The 27,636-nt window shown below is 48.7% G+C and overlaps 2 protein-coding genes across 5 annotated transcripts in view; one reads left to right on the forward strand and one right to left on the reverse strand.

Annotated features, from left to right (window-relative positions):
* Positions 1–5,605, forward strand: part of UMPS (uridine monophosphate synthetase) — a 54,266-nt gene extending 48,661 nt beyond the window's left edge. The window contains exon 6 of the mRNA XM_022567573.2: positions 5,335–5,605. Within this exon, the coding sequence (XP_022423281.2) occupies positions 5,335–5,504 (170 nt within the window). The 3' untranslated portion in view covers positions 5,505–5,605. The remainder of the gene's footprint in view (positions 1–5,334) is intronic.
* Positions 5,606–17,318: 11,713 nt separating this feature from the next.
* The window catches only part of ITGB5 (integrin subunit beta 5), a 108,954-nt gene continuing 98,636 nt past the window's right edge, over positions 17,319–27,636 (reverse strand). For 3 of the 4 annotated variants that reach the window (XM_089910602.1, XM_022567587.3, XM_089910604.1), the window contains 5 exons: positions 26,552–26,774; positions 22,620–22,723; positions 20,295–20,414; positions 18,792–18,958; positions 17,319–18,016 (listed from right to left, as the gene is read on the reverse strand). In XM_089910602.1, coding sequence (XP_089766728.1) covers positions 17,921–18,016; positions 18,792–18,958; positions 20,295–20,414; positions 22,620–22,723; positions 26,552–26,774 — 710 coding nt within the window. In that variant the 3' untranslated portion in view covers positions 17,319–17,920. Of the gene's footprint in view, positions 18,017–18,791; positions 18,959–20,294; positions 20,415–22,619; positions 22,724–22,744; positions 24,691–26,551; positions 26,775–27,636 lie in introns of those variants that run through there. The other variant, XM_089910605.1, reaches the window with a different exon arrangement.

A 27,636-nucleotide genomic window follows, 5' to 3' on the forward strand; every position in this document is an offset into this window, starting at 1 on the left:
GGCAATAAAATGGACAATCTAGAAGAAATGGACAAATTCTTAGAAAAGTACAAGCACCCAAAAGTGAACCAGGAAGAAATAGAAAATATGAACATACCAATCACAGGTACTGAAATTGAAACTGAGTAAAAAACTTCCACCAAACAAAAGTCCATGATCAGATGGCTTCACAACAGAATTCTATCAAATTTAGAGAAGAGTTATCACCTGCCCTTCTTCAACTCTTCCAAAAAATTACAGAGGAAGGAACACTCCCAAGCTCATTCTATGAGGCCACCATCACCCTGATACCAAAATCAGACAAAGATACCACAAAAAAATTATTATAAGCCAATATCACCGATGAACATAGATGCAAACATCCTCAACAAAATACTAGCAAACCGAATCCAACAATACATTAAAAGGATCGTACACCATGATTAAGTGGGATTTATCCCATTGGATGCAAGGATTTTTCAGTATCCACAAATCAATCAGTGTGATACACCACATCAACAAATTGAAGAATAAAAACCATATCATCTCAATAGATGCAGAAAAAAACTTTTGACAAAATTCAACACCCATTTATGATGAAGACTCTCTGGAACCTGGGCATAGAGGGAATCTACCTCAACATAATAGAGGCCATATATGACAAACCCACAGTGATGAAGAGCTGAAAGCATTTCCTCTAAGATCAGGAACAAGACAAGGGTTTCTACTCTCACCACTGTTATTCAACATAGTTTTGCAAGTCCTAGCCATGGCAATCAGAGAATGAATCTAGCAGCTGACTGAGACCCTCCCCTTTGGGACACTGATAGGTCTTGGCATACCCTCGAGTACTCAGAGCTATTACAAATATAATAGGCTGCTTTGACGATCAAAAGATTTGAGAAACAACCAGGAGCTAGGGTAGGGCTGAATGACAGGATTCATCTCATACATGAGGCTACTCCTTTAAGACCGCTGAGACAGTTGTTTCATCTAATGCATAGAAACCAACCCAGAGTCAAGCAAAATGAAGAAACAGAGGCATATGTTCCAAACGAAAGAACAAGATAAAAGCCTGAGGAAAAGACCTTAATGAAATGGAGATAAATAATTTACCCAATAAAGAGCTCAAAGTAATGGTCATAAAGATGCTCCCGAACTCAACTTCAGCAGAGATGGAAAATATATGTATTAGTCACAGAGCTGAGGAATACAATAACATAACTGAAAAATACACTAGAGGGGTTCAGACTAGATGAAGCAAAGAAAGGAACTTGAAGAGAAGGCAGTGGAACTTACCCAATCAGGACAGCAAAACCAAAAAAGAATGAAAAAAGTGAAGACAGCTTAGTGGACTTATTGGACACATCTAGTAGACTGACATTCTCATTATAGGAGTCCCAGAAAAAGAGAGAGAAAGGAATATAAAACTTGATAAAATAATGGGTGAAAACTTCCCTACCCTAGGGAAGGAAACAGACATCCAGATGCAGAAAGCCCAGAGTGTTCCAAATGAGATGAACCCAAAGAGACCCTCATCAAGACACATTATAATTAAAACACCAAAAGCTAAATACAAGGAGAGAATCTTAAAAGCAGCAAAAGACAAACAACTTGTTATGTACAAGGGAACCTCCATGAGACTATCAGCAGATTTTTCAGCAGAAACTTTCCAGGCCAGAAAGTAGTGGCATGATAATATACAGTGCTGAAGGGGGAAAAACTTGCAGCAAAGAACTCTACCCAGCAGAGTTATTCAGAATTGAAGGAGAGAATTTTCCAGATTAGTGAATCTAAAGGAGTTAATCATCATTAAACCAGCCTTACAAGAAATGTTAAAGGACTTCTTTAAGCTGAAAAGAAAGGGTGCTAATTAGTAACAAGAAAACATAGGAAACAATAAACTTCACTGAAAAAGGTAGTGGATCAACCACTTAAAAGGTTAAGAGACAAAAGTAGTAAAAATAATTATAACTATAATAATTAAAGGACATACAAGATAAAAAGATGTAAAATGTGACATCAAAAATATAAAACCTCGTGGAGGGAGTTAATATGTAGAGCTTTAGAATGCAATCAAACTTAAGTTGTTATCAACTTAGACTGTTATGGATACAAGTTGTCATATGTAAGCCACATGGTAACCACAAAGCACAATCCTGTAGTAGACACACAGAAGATGAAGAGAAAGGAATCTAAGCATACCACTAAAGAAAGTCATCATAGCACAATGGAAGAAAACAGAAGGAGGAAGAGAGACTCAATAGATGCAGGAAAAGCATTTGACAAAATTCAACATCCATTTATGATAAAGACTCTAAACAAAGTGGCTTTAGAGAGAACTTACCTCAGCCTAATCAGGACCACAGCTAACATCATACTGAAAAAGCTGAAAGCTTTTCCTCTGAGATCAGAAACAAAACAACAATGCCCACTTTTGCCACTTTTATTCAGGTTAGTAGTTGGAGAGCCTAGCCAGAGCAGTTAGTCAAGAAAAAGAAACAAAAAACATCCAAATTGGAAAGGAAGTAGCAAAACTGTCACTATTTGTAGATGACATCATATATAGGAAACCCTGCAGACTTAAAAAACCTGTTAGAACTAATACACAAATTCAGTTAAGTTACAGGACACAGAGTCAAAAATCTGTTGCATTTTTATACACCAGCAAACAATCAGAAAGAGAAATTAAGAAAACAATCCCATTTACAATTGCAACAAAAAGAACAAAATACCTACAAATAAATTTAACCAAGGAGCTGAAAAACATGTACACTAAAAACTATAAGACAAAGACATTTATGAACAAAATTGAAGACAAAGATAAATGGAAAGATATTTCATGCTCATATACTGGAAGAATTAATACTGTAAATATGTCCAAATTACCCAAAGCAATCTACAGATTCAGTGCAATCCCTATTAACATTCCAATGGCACTTTTCACAGAAATAGAACAAAAAATCCTAAAATTTCTTTGGAATCACAAAAGATGCCAAATAGCCAAAGCAGTCTGGAGAAAGAACAACAAAACTGGAGGCATCACACTCCCTGATTTCAAATTATATTACAAAACTATAGTGGTCAAAACAGTATAGTATTTGCATAAAAACAGACATAGATCAATGGGACAGAATAGATAGCTCCAAAATTAACCCACACATATATGGTCAGTTAATTCTTGACAAAAGAGCCAAGAACATACAATGGGGATAGGGCAGTCTCTTCAATAAAATGGTGTTGGGAAAACTGGTTAGCCACATGCAAAAGAATGAAACTGGACCACTATCTTACACCGTACACAAAAATTAATCCAAAATGGATTAAGGATGTGAATGTAAGATCTGAAACCATAAAATTACTAGAATAAAACATAGGTGGTAATCTGCTTGACATAGGTCTTGGCAATGATTTTTTTAAATCTGATTCCAAAACAACAAAAGCAAAAATAAACAAGTGGGACTTCATCAAACTTAAAAGCTTCCACACAGCAAAGGAAACCAACAAAATAAAAAGGCAACTTACTGAATGAAAGAAGATATTTGCAAATCATGTCTGATAAGGGGTTAGTATACAAATATAAAGAACTCATACAGCTCAATAACAACGACAACAAAAAATCACATTAAAAAATTGGCAAAGGATCTGAATAGACATTTTTCCAAAGAATATGTGCAAATGGCCAACAAGCACATGAGAAGATGCTCAACATTGCTAATCATCAGGGAAGTGCAAAACAAAACCACAATGAGATACCACCTCACAGCTGTTAGAATGGCTATTATCAAAGCTTTTCCTGTATGATCAAACAAAACAAGGATCCCCACTATCAAAAGATAAGAAATAGCAAGTGTTGGCGAGGATGTGGAGAAAAGGGAACCCTTGTGCACTGTTGGTGAGAATGTAAATTGGTGCAGCTCCTATGGAAAATAGTATAAAGTTTCCTCAAAAAATTAAAAATAGAACTGCCATCTGATCCAGCAATTTCACTTCTGGGTATTTATCCAAAGAAAACAACACTAAGTTGAAGATACTTCTGCACCCCCATGTTCGTTGCAGCATTATTTACGATAGCCAAGATATGGAAACGACCTAAGTGCCCACTGATGGATGAGTGGATAGAGAAGATGTTGTGTATATATACAATGGAATATTACTCAGCTATTTAAAAAAAAATGAAACCTTATCCTTTGTGACAGTATGGATGGATGCCCTTGAGGGTATTACGCTAAGTGAAATAAGTCAGAGAAAGACAAATGCTATATGATCGCACATATGTGTAACCTAAAATCAACAGAAAACAGATTGGATGTTCCCAGAGTTGTGGGGTAGGGGTGGATGGAATGGGTGAAGGGAGTCAAAGGGTACAAACTTCCAGTTATAGAGTAAGTCCACGAGGATGTAATGTACAGTATGCCAACTTTGTTAATAAAACTATATAGCATATTTGAAAATTGCTTAAAGAGTAGATCTTAAAAGTTCTCATCACAAGAAAAAAAAGTTTTGTGACTGTAAGGTGACGGATGTTAACTAGAGTTATTGTGATGATCAGTTTATAATGTATCCAAATCATGATGTACACCTGAAACTAATGTTACATGTCAGTTACACCTCAATAAAAAATTTTTTAAAAAAAGAACAAAAGAGCCAGAATTAAGAATTAGGGTTTGGGGGTTTCCCTGGTGGTGCAGTGGTTGAGAGTCCGCCTGCTGATGCAGGGGACACAGGTTCGTGCCCCGGTCCGGGAAGATCCCACATGCCGTGGAGCGGCTGGGCCCGTGAGCCAAGGCTGCTGAGCCTGCGCGTCTGGAGCCTGTGCTCCGCAACGGGAGAGGCCACAACAGTGAGAGGCCCATGTACCGCAACAACAACAACAAAAAACAGAATTAGGGTTTGTACGTAATCTAAGCACTTGGCGGGGCTGAGGGGAAAGGCTGGCTCACACATGTGGTCAGGTTAGATGCCTTGCGAGGACTTTTCCAACAGCATGTCACAGTGCTTCTACGATGTATATTACAATCGTCTTCAATTGTGAGGCAATTTTTATTGTATTTTATTTGCTACTGAACCTTTTTTGGCAACATAGGAAATTTATTCCTTTGTTTTTTCATGCTGTTAAAGTATAAATGCTCTAAAATTAGACATTGAAAAGGAATTGGTTAGTATCTGTCCCCACTGTGGAGGTCTCTGGCCAATCCAAGGAGTCCCTTCACCTGCTTTTATTCACTTGCTCTGTAGAAGGGGCGTGGTGAACAAGAGCATATTTTTATTTAAAGTGGGTTAGATACTTTTCAGGAAAGTCATATGACAGGTTTTCTGATTTCCTGTATTAATTAAACTTTTGTGGTTTTGTAGGTGATAATCTCGGCCAGCAATACAAAAGCCCACAAGAAGTGATTGGCAAACGAGGTTCTGATATCATCATTGTGGGCCGGGGCATAACAACATCAGCTAATCGTCTGGACGCAGCCGAGATGTACAGAAAAGCTGCTTGGGAAGCTTATTTGAGTAGACTTGCTGTTTGAGTGTCTTGGGTACATTTTTGTGAAGGCCTTGCAGATACATGGTCTCCTGAGATGCCACTGGCTTGAAGTAATAAACAGCCTTTAATACTGCTTGGATTCTTCCACGGGTCCTGTGTGAATGACTTCTGGAGTTACCACGGCACACAGGAAATATTCAGTGGCTGTAATCACTGCACTGTCACTATAATCAGCTCATTTTCAGGCTTTTATTGAGACTGATGTTGGTTCGGCAATCCCAGCCCCGTCCTGTTAGAATCCGCCACCTTTGAGGAAGTCCCCCATCTCTAGATCAGACTTTTTGATTCTTTGAGTTGCCTTGAGACAGAAATTTTAGGTCATGAAGAGGCTAAAACCAGTACAGCATTTCTTGTGTCCTTTATTCAGCGTCTAATATGGTACCCTAATAATATTTAAATATTAGCTGTTCTCCTCCTCTTCTGCTTAAAAGTAATAGTCCAGGTGTCCACATGGTGCTGGCTCCCAGCACTGCCGTTGCTCACTCACCGGAGGGGGCGCGGTGGGAAACAGAAGATGACTGTAGCTGAGCCCCTGAAGCCAGTATCAGGCTTTCATTTCAACATGGAGACTCAGTTCTTCCCCGGGGCAGCAGTTTAAACCTGTGCTGAACCCCAGTCACTGATTCCTTTTGCCTTATTTCTATTACAAATGGACCAGCTTCTCCTTCATTTATTTAAAAAGACAGCAGCATCAAGAGGTCTAAGGTTTCATTTGGAGGTTTGCTTGAGGATCCTACATGATTGTCCCAAACGCCGTTGACAGAGAGGGATGTCAGCCTTCACGTTTAGAAATGAAGAGAAAGGAGCCCAGCAACAGAGCTGAAGTTTTTGGGTCTCCACTATGGTGAGGCTGGACACTTCACACGTGTGGCAGTTAGGCAGCGTCCCTCTCTGGTCCCCAGTGCACTTTCTCCTAGAAATTCTTCTCAGTTTCCGGACGATCCCTGGGCTCCGATACTGATACAGATTTTCTCCATTTTTATATTTCTTTGGTCTGTTCGGGAAGCATCTTAGAGGGAGGGGAGTGCAGGGTGTGGGCTCAGATGATCCGTTTGAAATGGCCCGGCTGCACATTCAAGGCCCTGGGGTTCTAGAGCAGGGCCAGGTGGCAATTGCGTTTGAAGGCTCTCAGTTCTGATCCACCAGCACACTCCTGATCTGCCATTCTCATCTCGATCATGCCTACAAGCAGTGGCAGGTGTCAGAGGACACTTGCCACTTCCTCAGGATGACAGCTGTTCCCATCTCTGACTGCCCCACTCTTCGGCTTTCGTGAGTCAGATAGAAGCCTGTTAGGTCAAGTCGGGTGCTTATCTTGGAGTCTACATTTCACAGCTTCTGCTCTGAAGTCTAGTTGAGCTTCGGGTCCCAGTGCCGCAGCTCCAGAGAAGTTCCCTCTGGGAAAGGCAAATTATCATGGAATAAGGCTGGAAGGAAATGGAAGAAGTGTGGCCTCGGGGCTACTCTGGAGGAGCTGAAAGTTAGGAAGAGGTGGAAAATTTTCTAATAAGAACTTACGGGAATTTCTTGGATATGTTAAAAGTCTTGGTGACCTCAAGGCCGAGAGACCTTTGCAGTAATGTGCTGAGGTCTCAAGTGCCCACTTAATGGACTCACACTTCAGCATGCGTCAGAATCACCTGGAGTCTCGTTAAATCAGACGTTGGCCCAGCTCCAGCGTCGACTCTGGGTAGTTCTAGGATAGAATGTGAAAGTTTGCACTTCTGACAAGTTCTCAGGCAATGCTAATGCTGCTGGTACAGGGACCACACTTAGAGCATCACTACCCTGGTTAGTCACATTTTTCTTCTGCAATGAAATGGTCTTGGGGTCTCTTTCTCCTGCTGAGAACAGGAGAAAAGTCCTGCCATAAGCATTTCTGTTACTGAAGCTCACTCAGGGCCCCTTCTGGGTAACTTGAAGGGAAATCAGAGGAGCATCAAAGAATCACCTGGGCCCCACCATCGGAGATACTGTTTCAGCAGATTTGAGGCGAGGCCTGGAAATCTGCTTTTCAACAGGTACTTCAGCTTATTTTGATGTTTCTTGAGACTAAGCCCAGCGCAGACAGTCTGCAGTCATAAAACTTTGGAGCACAAATTGATTGAGACAAGAACTTGGCTGTCTAGGACCTATGACGGGACTATTCAGCATAGAAGCATTTTAGAGGCATTTAATAGTTTAGCCCTTTCTCAGTCAAGAAATATTTACAGAGCATGGGGCTCTGAGCTTACAACACCGGCCCTAGTGAAGAAAATGGGAACAGTCTTCGCAGGGTGCCCAGAACAGCATCTGTAAGACTAATGGGACTGGAGAGTATCAATGCCGGCCTCTTCCAGTACTCTGGGTGTTTAGTAGAGCATAAGCCTGTCAACTTGTAGTGCCGCAGGAACCTAAGAAACCTGATCCGCTCTCCTTACTTTAAAGCGACAGACGTATAGACCCTGAAAAGTGAAGGGATCAGCTCATGACCAGCTTGTGAGCAACACAGGCCTGGGGCCTCAGACCCAACTCATGCTCACTCACGGTGATGCGGACTGTCTGCGGTCTCTGGAAGAGGGCAACGGAGGGCGAGGGCAGCCGCCCGAGGACACGCAACACTCAGCCAGCTCTCCTAGCACAGTGCTGCTGGGCCCACGTAGGCAAGGCCCAGAAGCACCGCCACAGGCTTTGCCAGGAGCTCCAAAGAAGAGAACAGATACGGGGTATCATCTCCTTTGAGGTGGGTGGACACAAGGAGCAAGAGTGGGGAGGCTCAGGACTAGGGCACGTGCACACTGTGTGTGTGTGTGTGTGTGTGTGTGTGTGCGCGCGCGCGCGCGCACGCGCATACACATCAGAGGGCCAACTGGATGTTTCTTCCGCGAGAGGAGCTGAGGTTTCTGACAGCCCATCTTGGTCAGTGCAGTGCTGGCCCATAGATGCAGTCTGTGGCCTCCTACCAACCATGGGTTTGCTGCTACGTGCCAGGGGTGGGCAAAAGAAAGAAAATACCTGAGGAAATCCAGCAACCAGGAGAGGAAAGCAAAGAAAACCACCTGTAACAGGTGTTAGCTCCAAGAGAGCAGGGATTTCACCTTGTGTTCAGTGCAGTATCTCTGCACCTGGAATGGGCCCAGCAAATATTTCTGAATGAATGCAAGCATAGGTGCCTTCTATGGTGAAGGGGAACTGCCACCGGAAGCAGACCTGCTTCAGAATAACAAAAACAAGATGACAATTTATGTGTGTTGGGGGGAGGGGGGACTAAAATGAAATTTTTCATTTTGAATGTGAAAATGTGATGGAAAAATTTCAAGATGGTATGATTATGTTGAGAACTACATCTGTGGGCAGGAAGATCAAGTGGAAGAAATACCAAAATTCAAAACAAAGGGACAAAGAAATGGAAATAACGAGGGAGCAGATGAGAGGCTTACAGAACAGATTCCTGAATATAAAGAGGAAAAGACAATGGGAGGACAGGAAATACTTACAGAAATAACTGAGGAAATTTTCCCCAGTTTGAAAAAATACTTGAGTCTGCAGAGGCAAAGGGCCCAGTGAGTTCTAGGCAGGTGTTGTGGACAAAGGCATACACCTGGGCACATGCTGTCAAAATTACTGAACTTCAAAGATGGGAAATTTTACAAACATCTAGAGGAATAAAATACTTGGAAAGTGAAAGGAATCCAACTAGTAGCAGACTGTCATCTGTAACACTGGAAGCTTGGAGACAGGTAGTGACATCCACAGGCCCTGAGAAAGGCCTGTCACAGCCAGGAATCCTGAGCCCAGCTATATGATCCCCTGTCGGGCTGTAGCAGCCTGGTTGTGAGTGTTCATGGTGCGCCTCAGTGCTCTGACTCATATCGACACCAGTGAGAGGCACTGAGCATGTGCCTCTGAAAAGGCTCCTCGAGGGAGGCCGGGAGTGCACAGGCAGAGCGGGGCTATCTGGCCAATAAAAATGGGACCTGTCAGTCACTGAAGCAGTGACTATATCCCAGAATCTTAGGAAACTGATTTTGGAAGATCCTTAGAGATCATCTAATCTGATCACCCCATTTCACAGATGAAATTGAGTCCCATTGGGAAATGATTTACGCAAGGTTACAGAAGAGCCAATGACAGGCAGAGTAAGGACTAGAATCCCTGTCGTTACCCTCAAATTTGGTATTTTTGTTATTACACTTTTTATCCCGTTTCTGTAAGGTAGATACATTCAACTTTGTCCCCCTTTCTATCAACACGCAGATACATACTATACATATAATATTCTTTCACCATTTAATCAAATATTTATTGAACACAGGGAGTGAACCTGGCATACATCGTCCCAGTCATTACAGAACTTAGTTTCCAAACTAAACTTCCACAAGGACTTCCGTACCATCCTAAGAGACAGCAGCCAGTCTTTCCTTCCCCATCAGTCACAACTTCATTGCTACCAGGATTCAATAAAGTACCAAAACAAGTGGCAATTCTGTTAACGTCCCCATCCTTCCCTCCTCCCTGAATCCATACACTTTGCCTTACGACTCAGCAGTTCCTCCCATTTGAGGTGGAGAGTATTTCCACAACCCACTGATGTTGGACTCAGCTGTGTAGGTTTCTCTGGCCAATGGAATGTGGGGGGAGGGGTCAGGGTCCCAGTTCCGAGTCTAGACTTGTGTTTCTGCCAACACAAGAAGAGCATGCCCTGAAACTAACACACCATTGTAAAGCAATTATACTCCCATAAAGAGGTTAAAAAAAAAAAGAGCATGCCCTGATTAGCCCACACCAGCCTTCCGCAGCCTGATGCCCGGGGGCCCCACCTGGCCCGAGCCTGTGAGCATGGCAATCAGTGCTCATCACTGGACGCCATGGGATCAGGGTGGGGGGTTGTGCAGCAGTAGTTAACTAATAGGTACAGTGCGCCCCACGTCTAGCCCTGGTCACCGGGAGGACAATAGCTTGACTCCACCAAGACTCTGCCTTCCACGCCTTCACCTGCGGCTGCTTTCAGAGATCTCTCCAAAAGAAACAGCCACTTGGCTCCTGTGGGAACACTGTGCTTCTGTAGTGAGCCCACCGTCAGCCAGTAGGTAACCATGGACTCTGCAGTTTGCTTCCTCCACCCCTTAGCAGATGGACGTGATACGTGTCATTAGCACCCCTGGCTGACTGGCCATGGGCTAAGAGCACCGGTGGGGCAGGGATACCAAAACATGTTTTTTGGAGGAATCTGGTATTTTTTTAAAAAGGGGGGATGGGAATCAGGACTCCTTAGGGTTCTTTATTTTATAGTTAATGCTGTCTTTATTAAATGCTGGTTTTTTGTTTTTTGCAGTACGCAGGCCTCTCACTGTTGTGGCCTCTCCCGTTGCGGAGCACAGGCTCTGGACGCGCAGGCTCAGCGGCCATGGCTCACGGGCCCAGCCGCTCCGCGGCATGTGGGATCTTCCCAGACCATGGCACGAACCCGTGTCCCCTGCATCGGCAGGCGGACTCTCAACCACTGCGCCACCAGGGAAGCTCTAAATGCTGTTTTATTTTGCATTCTAGGACACAGAATGCTATGTCTTTTTTTAGATCCTAGGACCTTTAAAGTTTGTAATCTGGCTTTGAATGAATTATCAAGTGATTTTGTTTTGTTTTTTCCTCTGCAATCTGTTTTCTCCATAGCCCTTCCAAGCCCACACTTGGCTTTTGTGCCCCAGGAGAGGGATGCCACAATGGAAATACAAAGAGAAACAAAACAATTAGAATATTTTTTAACTTTTCAAGTTCAAGGTCTTGGCATTAAGGACTGGTTTGGAAGAACGTTTGCCTCTCTCCTTCCCACCAAGGGAGCAGGGGAGGAGTGTTCCTCTGGCCTGGGGAGAGGAACAGAAGGTGGAGGGGTGGACACAGTCAGATCCTGGGGTGGGCTGTGATACGGAATCCCCACCCCAGGCAGGGAGGGAGGGAGGGAGGAAAAAAGACACACAGACAGCAGAGGAGCTCTAGGCCTCACTTTTCTGGGAGGGGCCCAGGAGAGCAGTGATGCCAGAAAACCCACCCCAGCACGGAGCGTGGCAGTGGACTTGGAGGCCTAGTGTGGCTGAGGCAGAGCCTGAGGCAGCCTGAGCTTCTGTGGCTCCATATAACACGAGGGAGAAGCCGCATTTCCCTGAAAAGGGCATGGGAGTTAGCTGAGAAACACATCTGGTGGGCCTGAAGGCTCCTCCCCCACCGTGTAGGGACATTTCAGCAGAAAGTGGTCCTGATGAGGACAGTGACGTCTGAGCAGGTGCCGTGTGCACAGGCAGCTCTGTGGGCCTGCCTCCAACGTCATGCTGCTGCACTTAGCCTGCAGCGTGGGGCGCAGGGGACCCTGAAACGACTGTGATTAACAAGACACTGTCCCTCTTTACCTAGTAACTTTGTTTTCTGTCATCACTTGAATAGAGATGGTGATGTTAAAAAAATAATAGTGAATTGGTACAGCCACTGTGGAGAACAGTATGGAGGTTCCTTAAAAAACTACAAGTAGAACTACCATATGACCCAGCAATCCCACTACTGGGCATATACCCTGCGAAAACCATAATTCAAAAAGAGTCATGTACCAAAATGTTCATCGCAGCTCTATTTACAATAGCCAGGTCATGGAAACAACCTAAGTGCCCATCATCAGATGAACGGATAAAGAAGATGTGGCACATATATACAATGGAATATTACTCAGCCATAAAAAGAAACGAAATTGAGCTATTTGTAATGAGGTGGATAGACCTAGAGTCTGTCATACAGAGTGAAGTAAGTCAGAAAGAGAAAGACAAATACCGTATGCTAACACATATATATGGAATTTAAGGGGAAAAAAAGGTCATGAAGCACCTAGGGGTAAGACAGGAATAAAGACACAGACCTACTGGAGAACGGACTTGAGGATATGGGGAGGGGGAAGGGTAAGCTGTGACAAAGCGAGAGAGAGGCATGGACATATATACACTACCAAACGTAAGGTAGATAGCTAGCGGGAAGCAGTCACATAGCACAGGGAGATCAGCTCGGTGCTTTGTGACCGCCTGGAGGGGTGGGATAGGGAGGGTGGGAGGGAGGGAGACGCAAGAGGGAAGAGATATGGGGATATATGTATACATACAGCTGATTCACTTTGTTATACAGCAGAAACTAACACACCATTGTAAAGCAATTATACACCAGTAAAGATGTAAAAATAATAATAATAATAAAAATGTTTTTTGCACACCTGAATGATGGCCTGAAGAGTCTTATTCGCCTCATAGAATTTGCTCGGGAACAACAGCCTCGTCAGTCTCCGACCTCCTTCCCCCGCTTATGCTCTTCTCTTCCGCCCTCACCCCTGCCACCTTGCTGCCCTCAGACTTCCCCAAACCCCCGTGGTCTACTCTTGGGCTGTAGCGTCCCCTCTTCCTCCCTCCTGTTGCCTTCTTCCCCTTTTAAACTCCAGGTCCATGCGATAGGGGATGTCTCCCAACTCAGGTCAAGCCTACAGTCCCTGAGGCTTGAGCAGGAATGAGCCCTCAGGGATAGCTCGGCAGGCAGAGAGCAAGGCAGCCCCGGCCTCCCCGTCTCTCCTGGGGCCTCTGCCCAGCTCTCCCCTCCCACCCACGTGGGACTCTCCCATGGGTGCAACCCATAACCCTCAGTTGTGGTGGGTTCTGTTCAGTGTAGGTTTTAAAATATTGTTTTATGGTCACAGGCCACGATGTGAATGCCAACCATCACATACAACCGCTCATACAAATATTCCATTCCCGCAGGGCTGGCTGGACCAGCAGGGAAATGAGCCACAAACCAGTGCCCGCACCAACCCACGGTCACCTCATGGAAGAGAGTCTTTAAAGTGTTGAACTTTTATGCCAGGAATCATGAAATGTGTGTCAGTTGTCATCTTCCGTCGTTTTTCCCCCTCACTTTTTAAATAGAAAAGTTCCTTGAACTGTACCTGGATTTTCGGTCACCACGCATATACCAGAGACTGCTCATAAGGTGAGGACAAGAGAAAAAGATGCAAGGAAGGAGGAGGGGAAGAGACGTTTTATAATCTCTCCATCTGCATTCAAATGACTCTCTAGTCATACCGCAGAGTTCTGAGATAAGAAAACGACAGTCTTGCTTTTCCCAGAGGGTGCAACACAGAGGAAAGAGGGTGGAACTAGAGTAGGGATCCCTGAGCTGGGGTCTCACTTGCCAACCTTCTCTCCAAGGGGGGGACCGATCTCAATTTCCTCCTTAGTAAGATGGGGAAATACCTTCCCTGAATACCATGTGGGCCTACCGTGAGGGTCAAACGGAGAGAGGCTGCTTTTGTCTCAGGCGTTTGAGTCTGTGCAGGTAGGACCAATGAAGCTGTAATTGGCGAGCCTTCCAGGGGGTTTCTGAAGTCAAACTAAGATGGTAAATGGTAACCAGCTGCCCTAATAAATAGGCCCAGGCCTTGCAATATGTTCCCTGTTTACACACGTATTAGCATTATTCTGACAAGGGGTCTGTAGCGTTCACTAGAACGCTGAAAGTGTCACCGACACAAAGTGGTTAAGAACTCCTATCCTAGAAGGTCACCACCTCGGCGCGTGGCCCTATGGTTACTAACAGTTTAGAGCTGGCCTTTTTGCAAGAATTTGAGGCCACTTAAAATGAAGACACTATGCAGCAGAACGTGCGTCAGAAGGATCAGAAAGCGTGTGTGGCGGGGAGGCAGGGCGAGGATGAGGGTCAGCGGTGGGGGCGGGATTCAGTGGAGAGGATGGGGATCCCAGTAAGAACTGGAGGTAGGTTCCATTTCTTGGCGTTTAGTTCCCAGCCTCCTGACAATCAAGACACCAAAACAGGCCAGACGATACAAGTCCCATGCTATGACAAAAGGAAGCATCGAACGTCCCAGCACTGAACTCCGGAGAAACCAGCTGGATATGAAGACCGTCTATCTCACTGTGACACATGCCAACCCACCCTGGAGGCGGCTGTCAGCCGGGGCCGGCCGGGCAGTGACCATCCCTCGCAAAGCTGCAAGACCGGCAGAAGGAGCCATGCAGGCTGAGAAGAACGAGCTCTCCCTTCTCAGCACCACCACCTGCTCAAACGTCTCTCTCATTCTCCTGCCTCCACTTGCATCCTCTCCCGAGGGTCAGAACGGCGCCCCGTCCTGCCTGAGAAGTCTGCAACCCCTCAGCTGGGTGAGGACAGAAGCTGGGGGGAGGGAGAGACCTAGCCAAGCCTCGTCAGCCCCCCACCTGGACGAGGGGGACGGGCGCGCCACATCCGCAGGCACGCTGACAGCCACAGATGGACAAGCTCCCAAGCGGGTCCCACACGTCTGCAAGGGATGCCTCAGAGGCTCTTACCTCCTCCTGAGTTTCCTCCATGCTGCTGCCCTCCTCCTCTGCTCCACTGCCCAGTCCCAGCCAGGCGCAAAAGGGCTGCGGAAGCCGAGTCCACCCGGCTACCCTGCTCAGAAGCAACAGGAGCCCCACACGCCTGCCGAGAGCCCTCCAGTGAGGGAGGAGCTTTTCAGTTAAGAGATGTCACGTGAACAGAGGAAAGGACCTTCTCTCCTCCCCTCTGATCTTCCCATCTGTTTGCTGTTACCTGAAATTCATCCCAAGAGTTTCATGATAATCAACTCCAGCTTTGACCCTAATTAAGCAAATTTAAAAAACACATCTTCCGAGAAGAGGCAGCTGTTAGTTACTTTAGTTTGTCTAATTACTAGTCAACCAAGTGGAATGAGAATCCCCAGTTCTCTTTAAAAGAATGACAGCATAGGGTTTCCCTGGTGACGCAGTGGTTGAGAGTCTGCCTGCTAGATGCAGGGGACACGGGTTCGTGCCCCGGTCCGGGAAGATCCCACGTGCCGTGGAGCGGCTGGGCCCGTGAGCCGTGGCCGCTGAGCCTGCGTGTCCGGAGCCTGTGCTCCGCAACGGGTGAGGCCACAACAGTGAGAGGCCTGCGTACCGCAAAAAAAAATAAAAAAAAAAGAGTGACAGCATAATCCTGATTTGGTTAAAATTACACACATATGCATAGAAAAAAAAGACCAAGACGTAGTCCCCAAAAAGGGCAAAAGTCGTTACCTCTGTGTTTTTATTTCTTTATGACCTCTGTATTTTCCATCTTTTCCATGTACTTTTGCATTAGAAAAGTAAATTGTTAAAATCAATCAATAAAAATAAGTACCATTTGGAAATCTGTACTAAATCAACATAGATTGATTTTAAAGGTAAATACTCCCTCCCCACTCTTCCTTTCCAACAAACAAGCACATTACTGATCATCTTTCCAAACAGATACGAGTAAAGAATTTTCCAGAGACCAGCAGGTGCTCCTTGTAGGGGTCCCTGCGGCCACACAAGGAGGAGGTCACTCCCACCTGTGTGTTTCCACAGCCCAGCAACGAAAGAAAATGCCTATCAGCCCTCGGTTTGAGAGAGCTTTGCAACCCACCTGCTCTGTTACCTGTGTTAACCGGGGGGGGGGGGGGCGCGGTGAGGGCATGGCCAAATCACCAGAGGAAAGAAGTAAGGGAACCACACCCTGGGTCAGAATCTCAGGAGTCTGGTCTCCGAACAGCTGTTCCCAGAGCTTCCAGCAGGGGGCAGCAGGGCATTGTCAGCGACAGCTCCATCAACAGCCATCTGGTGTCACCGAGGAAACAGCCCTAACTTCCACATCCGGGGGAAGCCTGGAGCAACTCATCCTTTCTGTCCGTAGCTCAAGAACGCTGTGCCCTTACAGAGCTGCCTGATGGAAAATGAGACTTCGAGCAAGTAAATGATGTGTCACCAGGAAACCCGCAATCAAACAAAAGAGAAACCCAAAGTTTCTTCCGAAATCTTATTTTTCTCAGTTTAGAAAAGTCTCAAAACCACCATGTGTCTATTTTGTATGTTTATCTACATTTGGCTTTATTCCAAAAAGGATTTAAGGCAGCTTCACCAAGTCACAAGGTCTCTGTTTCATCCTAATTACACAGGACAAAGGAAACACAGAATCTGTTCATATTTGCCACAGGTAATAGTCTGTTTACTGACAGGCATTTGTCTTAGTGTTTGCCAAAATGAAGCAAAGGGAACTTGGTCCAAGCTGAGAACAGATGAATCTGGGATGAAAGCCCAATAGCCTTGAAGCGATGCCAGCAGCAGCAAAGTGATTAGTGAAAGAGACTTTACAGAAAGGAGCAGGTAGCAGGAGGCCGGCGCTGCACCTGAGCCCTGGCTCTTTGTACCAGCTTGTCATTAGTTAGCCTTGTGACATGTGGGAAAGCCACTGCCCCTCTCTAGCAATCTGTTCCCTCTTCTACAAACGAGGGATTCCTATTCCCAGATAACTTTTGACTCAGATACGAGAACAGAGGGGACTTAAGGGCCCTGCAGGGAGGGACAGCTGAAATGGGTTTTGTGCTTTGGGGCACAGGACTCTGGCTGGGGAGGGCACTGGAAGGAAACTGTTGTCAATAATCATGTGCAAGAAGGGACTGTGTGTGGAAGCCACAGCTTGAACCTTAGCACCTGGGAACAGGGCAGGGAGGCCAGAGGGGTGGTCTTCACGGTTTCTAGCCTAAACTTTTTCTTTAAGTAAAAGCTCAGAGGCTCCAAAGACACCTGCTTACTTACCTAGGGCCACCCCTGCTAACCCCCTGGGTACCGCACAGAGCCCCGTGTGATGAGCCCTGGTCCGGAGTATTGGACTGGCTTGTGTGGCGTCCCCTGAGTGAGTACTCAGCCATTTCAGTCCCCACTGGGGCACCATCCACTTCAGGAAGGAACGTGCACGTCGTAAAGAGTGTCAGGCAAACACAAAATCTTTTGGTTTTAATCTTTACTTTCAATCCCAAAAAATCTCTTTCCTTTTTGTTACAAAAGTACTAAACACACACAGACAGGGGAAGAAAGTTGACATCTGCAAACTATGTGCCTTCAATAGGCGTCTCAGTAATCCCATCACCAACACCCATGTGCAAGGCAGAGACACCAGGTAGGTAATTCTCAGGAATCGGAACTATACCATAGATGCACGGTCACTTTATTTCATTTAAAAATGATCAACAGGGGCGAAGCCAGACTGTGTGGGTTTTACTCACTCTGACACTCCCAAGAGCCTTCTCATCTGGCCAGCCTGGAGGCCCAGCCCTCCCGGAAGGGAGACGCGGCCTGCATCTCAGCAGTTCATTGGGACGACAAGCTGGAGGTGCTGAGGAAAGCCTAGAGCACTGTCGCCAGGCTTGGAGGGGTGGCCAGGTGGCACGGCCGGGCACCTTCCTGTGTGGGCTCCTCGCCCAGGCTCACCGGAAGGTCTCTGCGCTTGGCCGTGCAGGGAACCGTGCTCAAGCCGAGCAGCTGTCCAAAGCGTGTCCGTCTCTGGCTTGACCGCTTGCCCCTCCAGCCCTCTGAGGGGAAGGAGCCATCAGTCCACTGTGCCATTGTAGGATTTGTTGAACTTGTTGAAGGTGAAATCCACGGTGTGTGTGGAGATGGGCTTTCTGTACAGAGGGTTTGAAGCCTAGAGAGCACAGGAGGTAAGAGGATGTGTGTTAGTTCATTCGTTCATTCGCACACACACAGGGTTGGAGGCCCTTCTAGGGTCAGTCACCCAGGAAGGCAGTGGGCCCCACCCGCGGGTGAAGGCAACAGCCTTTTGCTGCAAGACTGGCTCCTCTAAGCCGGCCTGGGACGGTCCCGCCCCTCCCTGAGCTTTCTCTCTCCATCTCTGAAACAAGCGGCCGTGTCTGTTAGATGGTCTCTGAAGTCCCTTGCAGGTTTAACACACTCACTGGGGATTCAGGGGGTGCTCCCGCTTGCTCAGTCCTTCAGGAACGTGCAGTCTGCTTGGGGAGATAAGACACACACGGACACTGCGATAGACTGTGAGCACGTGGGACCCTCTCCTGGACCGCTGGACACAGCCTCCCGGCCGAGGCTGTGGCGAGTGCCTCTGCCGGTGAGCCTCCCGACCGGGGCCTGCTGCGGGGCTCCGTGCAGGGCGTCCAGAACTGGGCACACACCGCCTCTCAGGTTTCGCCTCTTCGTGTTTTTTGTTTTGTTTTGTTCTTTTTAACTTTTTGGCTGCACTGCGCAGCATGTGGGATCTTAGTTCCCCGACCAGGGATCGAACCCGAGCCCCCTGCAGTGGAAGCGCAGAGTCTTAACCGCTGCACCACCGGGAAAGTCCTCGCTTCTTTGTTCTGAATCCCAAAGACGTTAGTGGGCCTCTGCTTGAACTCAGCTGGACCGCTAAGCTTGACATTTTTTCTACTTCCAACTTCCCACTGGCTTACCATTTCATAGCGGGCCCTGGATCGCTCACTCTGGAACTTTGCAAACTCTCTCCGGTCGTGGATGGTGACAAGCAGCTTCCAGATGGCCAGGAGCGCAAGCCCAATCAGGATGATGCTGCCGACCACAGCCAGGAGGATGGTCATGGCATTGGGGGCAGTTCCACACTCTGGAGGGGACCAGGGCATGATGAGCAAAGCTACCGCCATCACCGTGCCCCTACCCCCCGACCTCAGGCCCGTCAGCTCTCCCCAAAGGCCTTCCCTGGATTCTCTGAGATCCCCACACTGCTTTTGAGAGACCTGGGTGGCAGGCAGGTTTCTCCAATGCACATAAAGTGGAAGATTCAAAGAGAACTGGTCACTGTTCCAAGGCCACACAGTAAGTCAATGGCAAAGTCTAGGAGAACCTTGGTGGCTGTTCCACTTTCTCCCACATGCTGTGTGTACGGCTGCATCTCCCCAGCTCGAAGCACCCACGCCCCAGCCCGGCCCCACCTCCCGTGCAGGACGCTGGACCAGGTTTCAGCTTTCCCGTAAATAGTTTCAGGAGTAGACTGGGCGGCAGGAGGTTTCATGAAGCTGCTTCCACAAGGGCTGGGCTGGGGGCCAGCCAACACTTGTAAGCCCTTAGTGTGGAGCCTTTGGAGCAAATGTGCTTATTTTCAAAGAACCGCAAAGACCGCTTGGAAACAGAGCCTCATTCTTACAGGCGTGCATCCTGGGCTAGGACCACAATCCTTCCCTCTGCCTCTGGCCTAGGGAAGGCACATTATGTGGTCTAGCCCCATTTGGAAAAACAGTTTGCAATGTTTTGAAAGGAAGAGAGCAGATCTTTTTCTGCACCGCCCATCTCTGCCCCAGCAACCTCCACCAGAGAAGAATGAAAGGGGTCATACTAGAAACCCTCATTACCCCAAGGAAAAGGGCCATTGGTCCCTGGGCCCAGAGCGTGGGGCAGAATTGCCCCTGTTAGATGAGAGCGTGCCGTCCTCAGGGGCCCAGGGAGCAAGGCATGGCACCTGCAGGAATGTCAACCCAGCGCTCCATCTGCCCTTCTAGGACTCCACTCCGGGAAGCAGCAGCCCGGCTAGGGCTGTGTGTACCCAGATGCTTCCTGACGCCCAGCCTTGATGGTCCAGACCTGCCCTGCACGCTCGCACCACCATTAGCCATGTAGGCCAAGTATGTTCTGTGCTTACTGTCAGCCCTGTGTCCCCTCCTTCAGGATGAGACACTCCCCCAGGGCAGGGCACTATCCTCCTATAACTCCCATTCCCCCAAGTCATGCCCCCCCAAGCTCCGCCCCCGTGATGGGTCCCCATATATACAACCATCTTTCTTCTAAACTCTAGCAGTCAGGTAGAGGTGACCTTAGATCTTGATCTTTATATGGGACTGTATCCCTCCTCTCTCTGGAGTTTGGAAAGGATGGTGAGGAGAGAACGGGTGATGCATCAGAAACCGAGCCCCCAGGGGGAGCAGACGGAAGTGGCCCTCACCCACCTGGCTCCCTGAGGACTGTCAAGTTGGACTTCCCACTGGGGAGCTCTGCATACGTGAACATCATCACACAATCCTTGGCAGTTTTGTAGAAACAAAGCACAGCCTCCTGGTCATCTTTCACTGGAAGAAAACCAAGCAGAAATGTCCTGAGTGTGTCTCTGAGTGATGCAGAGCGGCTAAGGGACGGGTGAGGAGCCGGGACCCCGCAAAGGAGAAAAGGGGGTGCAGAGAGGCTTAAAGGGAAGGCTGGACCTTAAAAATGAATTTCTCACATCAAGAACGCAGGCCCAGCGCTAAGTTAGGCTGCGCTGGGGACGTGAATTCCCTTCCATGCGAGGGAGGCCTCCGCAGGCTCACTGGGGTGAAAGGAGAGGGGGCACTACTGCTGGGGCGGGACTGGGCAACGGAATTGGGTAAAGAAAAGGGCCATCCTGCTGTCTGCGGAGGCCTGAGAGTTCAGGCTTGAGTCTACCTGGCTGAGAGCCGGCTGCAGAGGCCAGGAGTCAGCGGCACTTGCCTGAGATGAGAAACCAAAAAGACCCACGCGGCAAGGAGGGTGGGTGGATGAGAGACTGCACCTCCCACCCACGGTGCGCACCGCTGGCCTCGCTCCCCATAGTAAGAAGCCCCCTTCCTCAAGCTGCCTCAGCACCTGCCATCCCCACGTGGCTGTTACCTGAGAGGAAGGTATCACCAACCCCACTCCCCCCAGCTCCGCCCCACCAGGCACCGTCTGCATTCCAAGCCTCCCCCGGGACAGGGTTAGACTGATTTCCAGGGTGGAAAGGAAGCGGGGAAGGGCGTGAAGCAAGAGAGAGGCGGGTGGTAAGGGAATGACCCACTGGTCCTGAGTGACAACTGTGGGCTATTTTGTGACACGAAATGCTTTCTAGCTCTGCCCTTTGTAACCCTGTTGCTCGAAGGAGTCTCCACCTAGAACCAGACAATTCTGAGTGGTTATCAGACACGGAGGCCTGGGCTTTTGCTCTCGGCCCCCAATCCTAAGCCTGGTCTGGGTGAGTGTGAGCGAGCATGGGTATGAGAAAGCCTGGGGGAAGGAAGGAAAAGGATAACTGGTGAATGCGACAGAAATCTTCTCTGTGAAGCAACTGCTTCATGACAAAGGGGCAGAGTGAGAGGCAGCTGTGCGTGAACAGCTGCATTTGCTCCAGAGCGAGTAAGTAGTCAGTGGGCCGGGGGAGCATCGCCATCTTTCTGTGGGTGCCCAGTCAGGGGGCAACGGCCCCAGGTCTGCAGGCAGAACTTGCTGTGAGCCAGACCTCAAGTCACAAGACAGAAGCAGGGCAGGAAAACGGGCATGAGAGGCCGGATTTGGGGAGGGAGGGGCAGGGGCTCCCTGCTGTGGTACAGCCGTGACACACAGTAGGTGCTCAATGAATATGTGTTGGCGGAATACATGACTTGGCAGCCTCAGGAGCCATGATTCGGCCAGAGCCATCACTCAAGATCAGGGAGGCAGGAAAAAGGAGTGGGGAGACCTGTAGGAATGAGGAAGAGCCAGGGTAGCACTCGATCCCGGGTTCATTCGGACAGAATGTGAGCTCTGCCTCGTCTAATGCGGGCAGAGTATCGTGAGAGCTGCGCTGGGCTGAGGCCAGAGACTGGCTAGCTGGTCACCAAACATGGTTCCCCAGCTTCCTGGGCACAGCTGGACGACACTTCCCGCCATCCTTGCAGTAAACGTGGCTGGATGACTGAGCTCTGGGTGGGGGGGATGTTGTGTGCACCACTTCCAGGCCCCACCCATGTAAACCTCCCCCATGATTTTTCCCCATTTGCAGATTCAATGGAGAGAATTCTGAGGACCCGGGGGAGGGTGGAAACACAATCTAGAGGGTACCTGGGCTCCTGAAGGAGCACAGAGAGACCTTGTCAACCAAGAACATCTTCACTGGACTTCGAGTGAGTGACAAACTGACTTTTATTTTGTTAAGTCATTGAGGTTTGGGGTTTGTTTGTTGTAGCAGCTAACAGTACTTATTCTAACTAATATACCAACTTCTCAGGAAGCCTGGGAGAAGGTGTAGGAAGGGACGAGGCTTCAGAGATGGGACAGAAACTTAAGAACAGGAAGGTCTTACACCCTGGAGAGCCCAGAACCTATGACCTAACACAGGTACTCCAAGTCCTCTTGGGGAGCCAGCAAGGACTAGCCAAGGACACTGAGGTTGCTTCCTAACTCAAGGTTAAAACTACCCTCCTGTCTGCCAGGCAGCCCTGAAGATCGCCCCGAGGGAGAAAGTCTCTACACGTCTGCCAAGATCCAGAAGGGGCCGGCTGCCCAGGGCCGCTCCCCACACTCACCGATGGTGTCCACCCGTGTGATCACCTCATCCTTGCACAGGTTCTGGCAGGTCTGGTTGTCAACTGAGCTCCCTGAGTGAAGCAGCAAGCACTCAACACAATCTCTTTGGAAAAGAGGCAAGAAATGTGGGTGTTAGATGCTGGGTAGTAACTCCACACATGTAACTGAGTGCATGTCCCAAGAGTGCAGGGTCCCAGCCCTCCTGCAAGCTCCTGAAGGCTTTAACTTCTCCCATGTTCAGATGTTTGGCCTCAAGGAACATTTCTTCTCTGTCCTTCTTGCTGCTATCATGCAGGGAAGCCCAAGAGTTCTTGGAGGAACATATGTGGGTTTAGAAGCATGTCTGGTACACATGTCAAGTTGCAGGTTGGAAACCTTTCAAATTCTGACACCAGGAGGCAAATCCATCTGCACTCTGGTGCATCCAATGCCTCACTGAGGAGTCTGCCCCAAACAAGAAGTTTCTGAAGATAAAAAAGTGTTCCTGGCCTCGAAGAGGGGTCCTCACCCTCCCATGGCCCCAATTCCCAGGATCCCCACCAGGAGACCATCACCCAGGCAGGGCTCTCAGCACATTAAACTCGCTGGGTGGGCTTTCAAGACAAAACACCACTGCCTGGGCCCAACCACACCCATGGAATCCGAATCTCTGGGGCTGGACCTGGGCTCTTGGGGATTCTGAGTAAAGGTGAGGGCTGAGAACCACCGTCCTGGAGACTCTCAGGCCCTTGCCCCCTTCCTGCTCCCACATAGAGCCCACCTGGCAGGGGAGCTAAGCTCTAAGGGTCCGTAAAGCTTGTTGTGGAGGGGAGAGAGGGTCTCTGACCTCTATGGGGGACTGGGGGATGGGGGAGCATAGATGAGATGCTGAGAACTGAACTCCAGGGAGAAGGGGGTTGGAACAAAACAACCAGCTGATGGGGAACGTGCAGGAACTTTCTGAAGTGATGGTGCTCGGTGGCCGGCAAGGATGGTGAGAGACCCCAAAGGAGAGGTTTCCCAGGAAATGGGGTGAGGACTCCAGAGCCAAGTGTGCTGGGAGGGCCACTGCCTCCCTGCCGCTGTGCCCTGGCACCCGAGGGCAGGGGAGCCTCAGCCACATGGGGGGACAGCAGCCCAACCTACCCCACAGGCCTGTGGGGACCAAAGGGGCTGCGTGTCTGGAAATCTCCCTGGCAAAAATATGGAGGGTTGTACCATCACAATGCATTGCCTTTATTAGTATCATTTAAAATTCCGTAGGACGGAGAGACCAGTTACTACGTTTCCAGGGCAGAAACTGTGGCCTGAAGGGAGCTGGGAGCGTTTCATCAAGTCGCCCTATTTTACAGGTGAAGTAAGTGAGGAATCAGTGACAGCAGGTTCCCGCACCCAGGTCCCTGCCTCTCTGTCAGGTCCCTCCCTGAGTCCTTACTCCACTTTCTGAACACTGAGGAGGAATGGGCGAGTGAGTAGACTGTGGAGGGAAAGTAGGTAAGACTTTCTTCCCAGGGTCCTAATATGCTTAAGAATCCAACTACCCTCGGATTGGCCGCAAAATCCCACTCTCCCGGTGATGACTTCATGGAAACATTCTGAATTCAGTTAAACAAGTAGGTAAACCTTGCACCTCTCCTGAGGCCAGAGCCCCAGCGCGCAGGCATCTGAGACTTGGCTGGGCGCCGGGAAGGCGTGGCTCCAGCTCCGGTCATTCATGCTGACGCCACTGCCCCTCCTCCACCCGTGGATTAACACACTGCAAAGAAAGGCGGCTGCTTCCGGTCTCCGCTAGGATTCACTGAGCCCTCCATCTGCATGCCCTGTTGTCATGAAACCACAGGGCCGCTTCCAGGGAACATTCCCTAATCACCCATGTGGACAAATGAGTTTAACCTGTGTGCTCCGCATACTGGATTGAATCTTGTGATCTACTGTAGTCACGTATTAAAATGTCTGGCCTTTAAACAAACAAGTTGCTGAGACAGACTTTGCTCAGGGAGACTGTTAATTGAAATCAGCTGAAACTGAATATGAACTCACCCAAGGTGAAGAGCGTGTTTGGTCAGTTCTAGAAAGTGGAGATTGACTGCTCTGAAACCCCAGAAAAAAAAGGACATAAGCATTCAAAACCTGTTGGCTCTCAGCAAAGCAGCAAGTAGAAAAACAGCCTGAAGTAAGGCACTATCAAAGGTACTTTGTTTAAAAAAAAAAAAAAAAAGTGACAACTAGGCTGTGAAAGAGACTGTGTCAGTGTGGCCCGGAGACAAGTAAGAAGGATGAGTGAGGTTCCCCTATGGCATCTCTTTGCTCTCCTCGCTCCTTTGATATTGCTTAATGGATAACAAATCACCAAGTCTATGTCTTCTTGGAAATGAATGCTTTAAACATTTAAAGCTAAGGTGGTCTTCCCAAGAGGCCTTTTAACTGACCTAAGCCAACCCTATATTGCCCTGCTGCTCCGGAAGAAGGAAAGAAACAGGCTTGATCTGCCTTTATTGGTTCCATGTGTATTGTCCTAGCTTGGCACCAGCCCCCATCAACCTCATATGCCCCAAGGTCTGGGAGCCCATACTCAAAAGGGTTCTGCTGGTGGGAGAGCTGGGGGTAGGGCACCTCCCTCAGGCATTCGATGTTGATAATGGCCATGATTCCAGGCTCAGATAGCCACAGCTATTTGGGCTCCAGATCCAGGATCCTAACCTCCTCCTTCCCCTGGGATGTTTCTATTTGGATTTCTGTTGGTTCTCTGCTCTTAGCAGGTCTAAAGTAGATCTGTGTTTCTTCTCGCTTACTCTGCCTGGCTTCCCTCTAATTACACAGAATAAAATCTGGCCCTGTCTATCTTGTCTCTCCATCTGCGGCCAGCTTTCAATTACCCACGCCTGGATTATTTGTGGCAAACATCCAACCAGGGGTTCTGCCACCCAGAACGTTTCTGAGTGCAGACTGACCGGCAGCCACGGCTGCTCAGGGAGCATGAACTCGTCTCATTAGGAGCCTGAGCCAGGGGTTTGGAAGGGAAATCTGCCAAAAAAAACTGCACAGTTGCGTTTCCCAGCCAAAGAGAAACAACGTCTATTATTATTTGTTGCTGATTATCTGTGCCCTTAGGACAAGGATGATGATGGCACAGCTGTTTCTCTAGCAAAATTCAAGAGAAACTGTCACTCTTGCTCTCCCGATGGCATAACTCCCCAATTTAATTCCGCCTCATTCGCACGCTGATGGAGTGTGAAGGGCAGAGCCGTGGGGAGGTCAACAGGGGACTGTAACCCCACGGCTGGGTCGGTGGAGGCCTGGAACCCGCGCCTGGACAATCTGCATTCAGCAGCGCAGAGACCCACTCCATTATCTGTACAAATGGAGCAGAAAATTCCAAAGCCACTGTAATTTGCTCCTGGCTTGCCTTATCTAGGACGGGTGCCCTCCTGTCCAGTTTACCTTCTGACGATGTTTTGTTTAAAGCAGCATTTCCCATATGGGGGGGCCTGTGAAACATTGTTTGGGAGATGTTAATGGGGCAGGAGGGCAAATTCATTTGGAAGAAAGATGCATGCTGAATGTCCTTTTAAAATAGTGACACACTAAAGGCTCAAGAAGATGCAATTTTGGTACTAAAATCAGTTTAATTTCATTTAACTCAGTAATCCTATAACTTCTAAACTTGTTTAGGAACAGAGTAACAGTTTTTGTTGCTGTTGTTATGTTTTGATTTCGGTTTTTTTTACAAAATCCCCATGCAACCAGTGTTTCAAAGACCCTATTCTAGTTAATGTTAGTAAGAGTTTCGATCCCCAGCAAGTCTGTGGGGGGAAGATGCAGGAGATGGGGGGTGAGAGGCTGGCCAGCCCTGAGGGCTGACTGGCCGGATGACAGGCCTGGTCTGGGGGAGACGCTAGGGTTGGGCAGGGCGGGGAGGGGGTGAAGGGCCGTGTAGGGGGCGGCGCTTTACCTCTTGGTGCTGCAAGCATCCAGGCAGGTGGGGCACTTCTCACACGTCTCCCCAAAGGCCCCTGGCTCCGTGCACTGGCACTGCCCACAGACACAGTGCCCGCGGTCACTGCAGATCTGGCCATCCCTGGCCTGGCACGTACTGATGTCTGTCGAGCAGTTACAGTTGTCCCCGATGTAACCTGCGTGGCATTTGCATTCTCCGCAGTGACAGTCGCCATGGCCTAAAGTACACACATGGCACATCAGCGCCTGCCTGCTTACACGGACACACAACCAACCGCCCAGCGCCTGCCGTGTGCCAGACACTGGGGATCCAACAGAATGAGACACCGACTGTGCCCTCGCAGGCCGTCTGGGCAGACAAAGAGGGCCTGGTGCTGACACGGGGTGATAGCAGGGCGCCCGGGCAGTGCGTATGGCCCGGCTGGGCTGAGTGCTGTTCCAAGTCAGTCCAGAACTTGGCCAAGTCGTGCCACAGGCCCAGGACACCAGAGAGCTTCTTCCTGTCTCCCGTGTTACGTGATTAATGGCCCCAGTACCTGTGAATGTGACCTCGTATGGCAAAGGAGACTCTGCAATGTGATTAAGTGAAGGATTTTAAGATGGGGGAGATTCTCCCGGATTATCCAGGGGGGCCCTAAGTGCCACCACAAGGGTCCATATGAGAGGAAGGCACGGGGAGATCTGACTACAGAAGGAGGTGGCAACGGACAGGAGAAGCAAGATGCTGCGCTGCTACCTTTGAAGATGGAGGAGGAGACCTCGAGGAGCCCGGAATGCAAGGAACGCAGCCCTGCAAGACGGAAAAGGCGAGGGAAGGGCCCTCGCCCAGAGCCTCAGGCCGAGGAGTGCGGGCAGCCCTGCTGCCACCTCGACTTCAGCCAGAGGAAACGATTTCAGACTCTGACCTCCAGAAAAGAGAACACATCCGAGTTGTTTTCAGTCGCTAAATTTGTGGTACCCTAACACAGCCACGAAGGAAACCAACACAGTTGTTGCCCCTCAGTCTCAGTGAGACGCTGATTCTTGCTCTGGCCTTGGAGCCGCGGGCCAGAGCCGGATGACTCACGAGCAGGTGCGGGG

This window comes from Delphinapterus leucas, chromosome 4 (assembly GCF_059928025.1).
Source record: "Delphinapterus leucas isolate spDelLeu-1000000601 "Yukka" chromosome 4, BTC_Dleu_Yukka2, whole genome shotgun sequence".
Taxonomy (NCBI): Eukaryota; Metazoa; Chordata; class Mammalia; order Artiodactyla; family Monodontidae; genus Delphinapterus; species Delphinapterus leucas.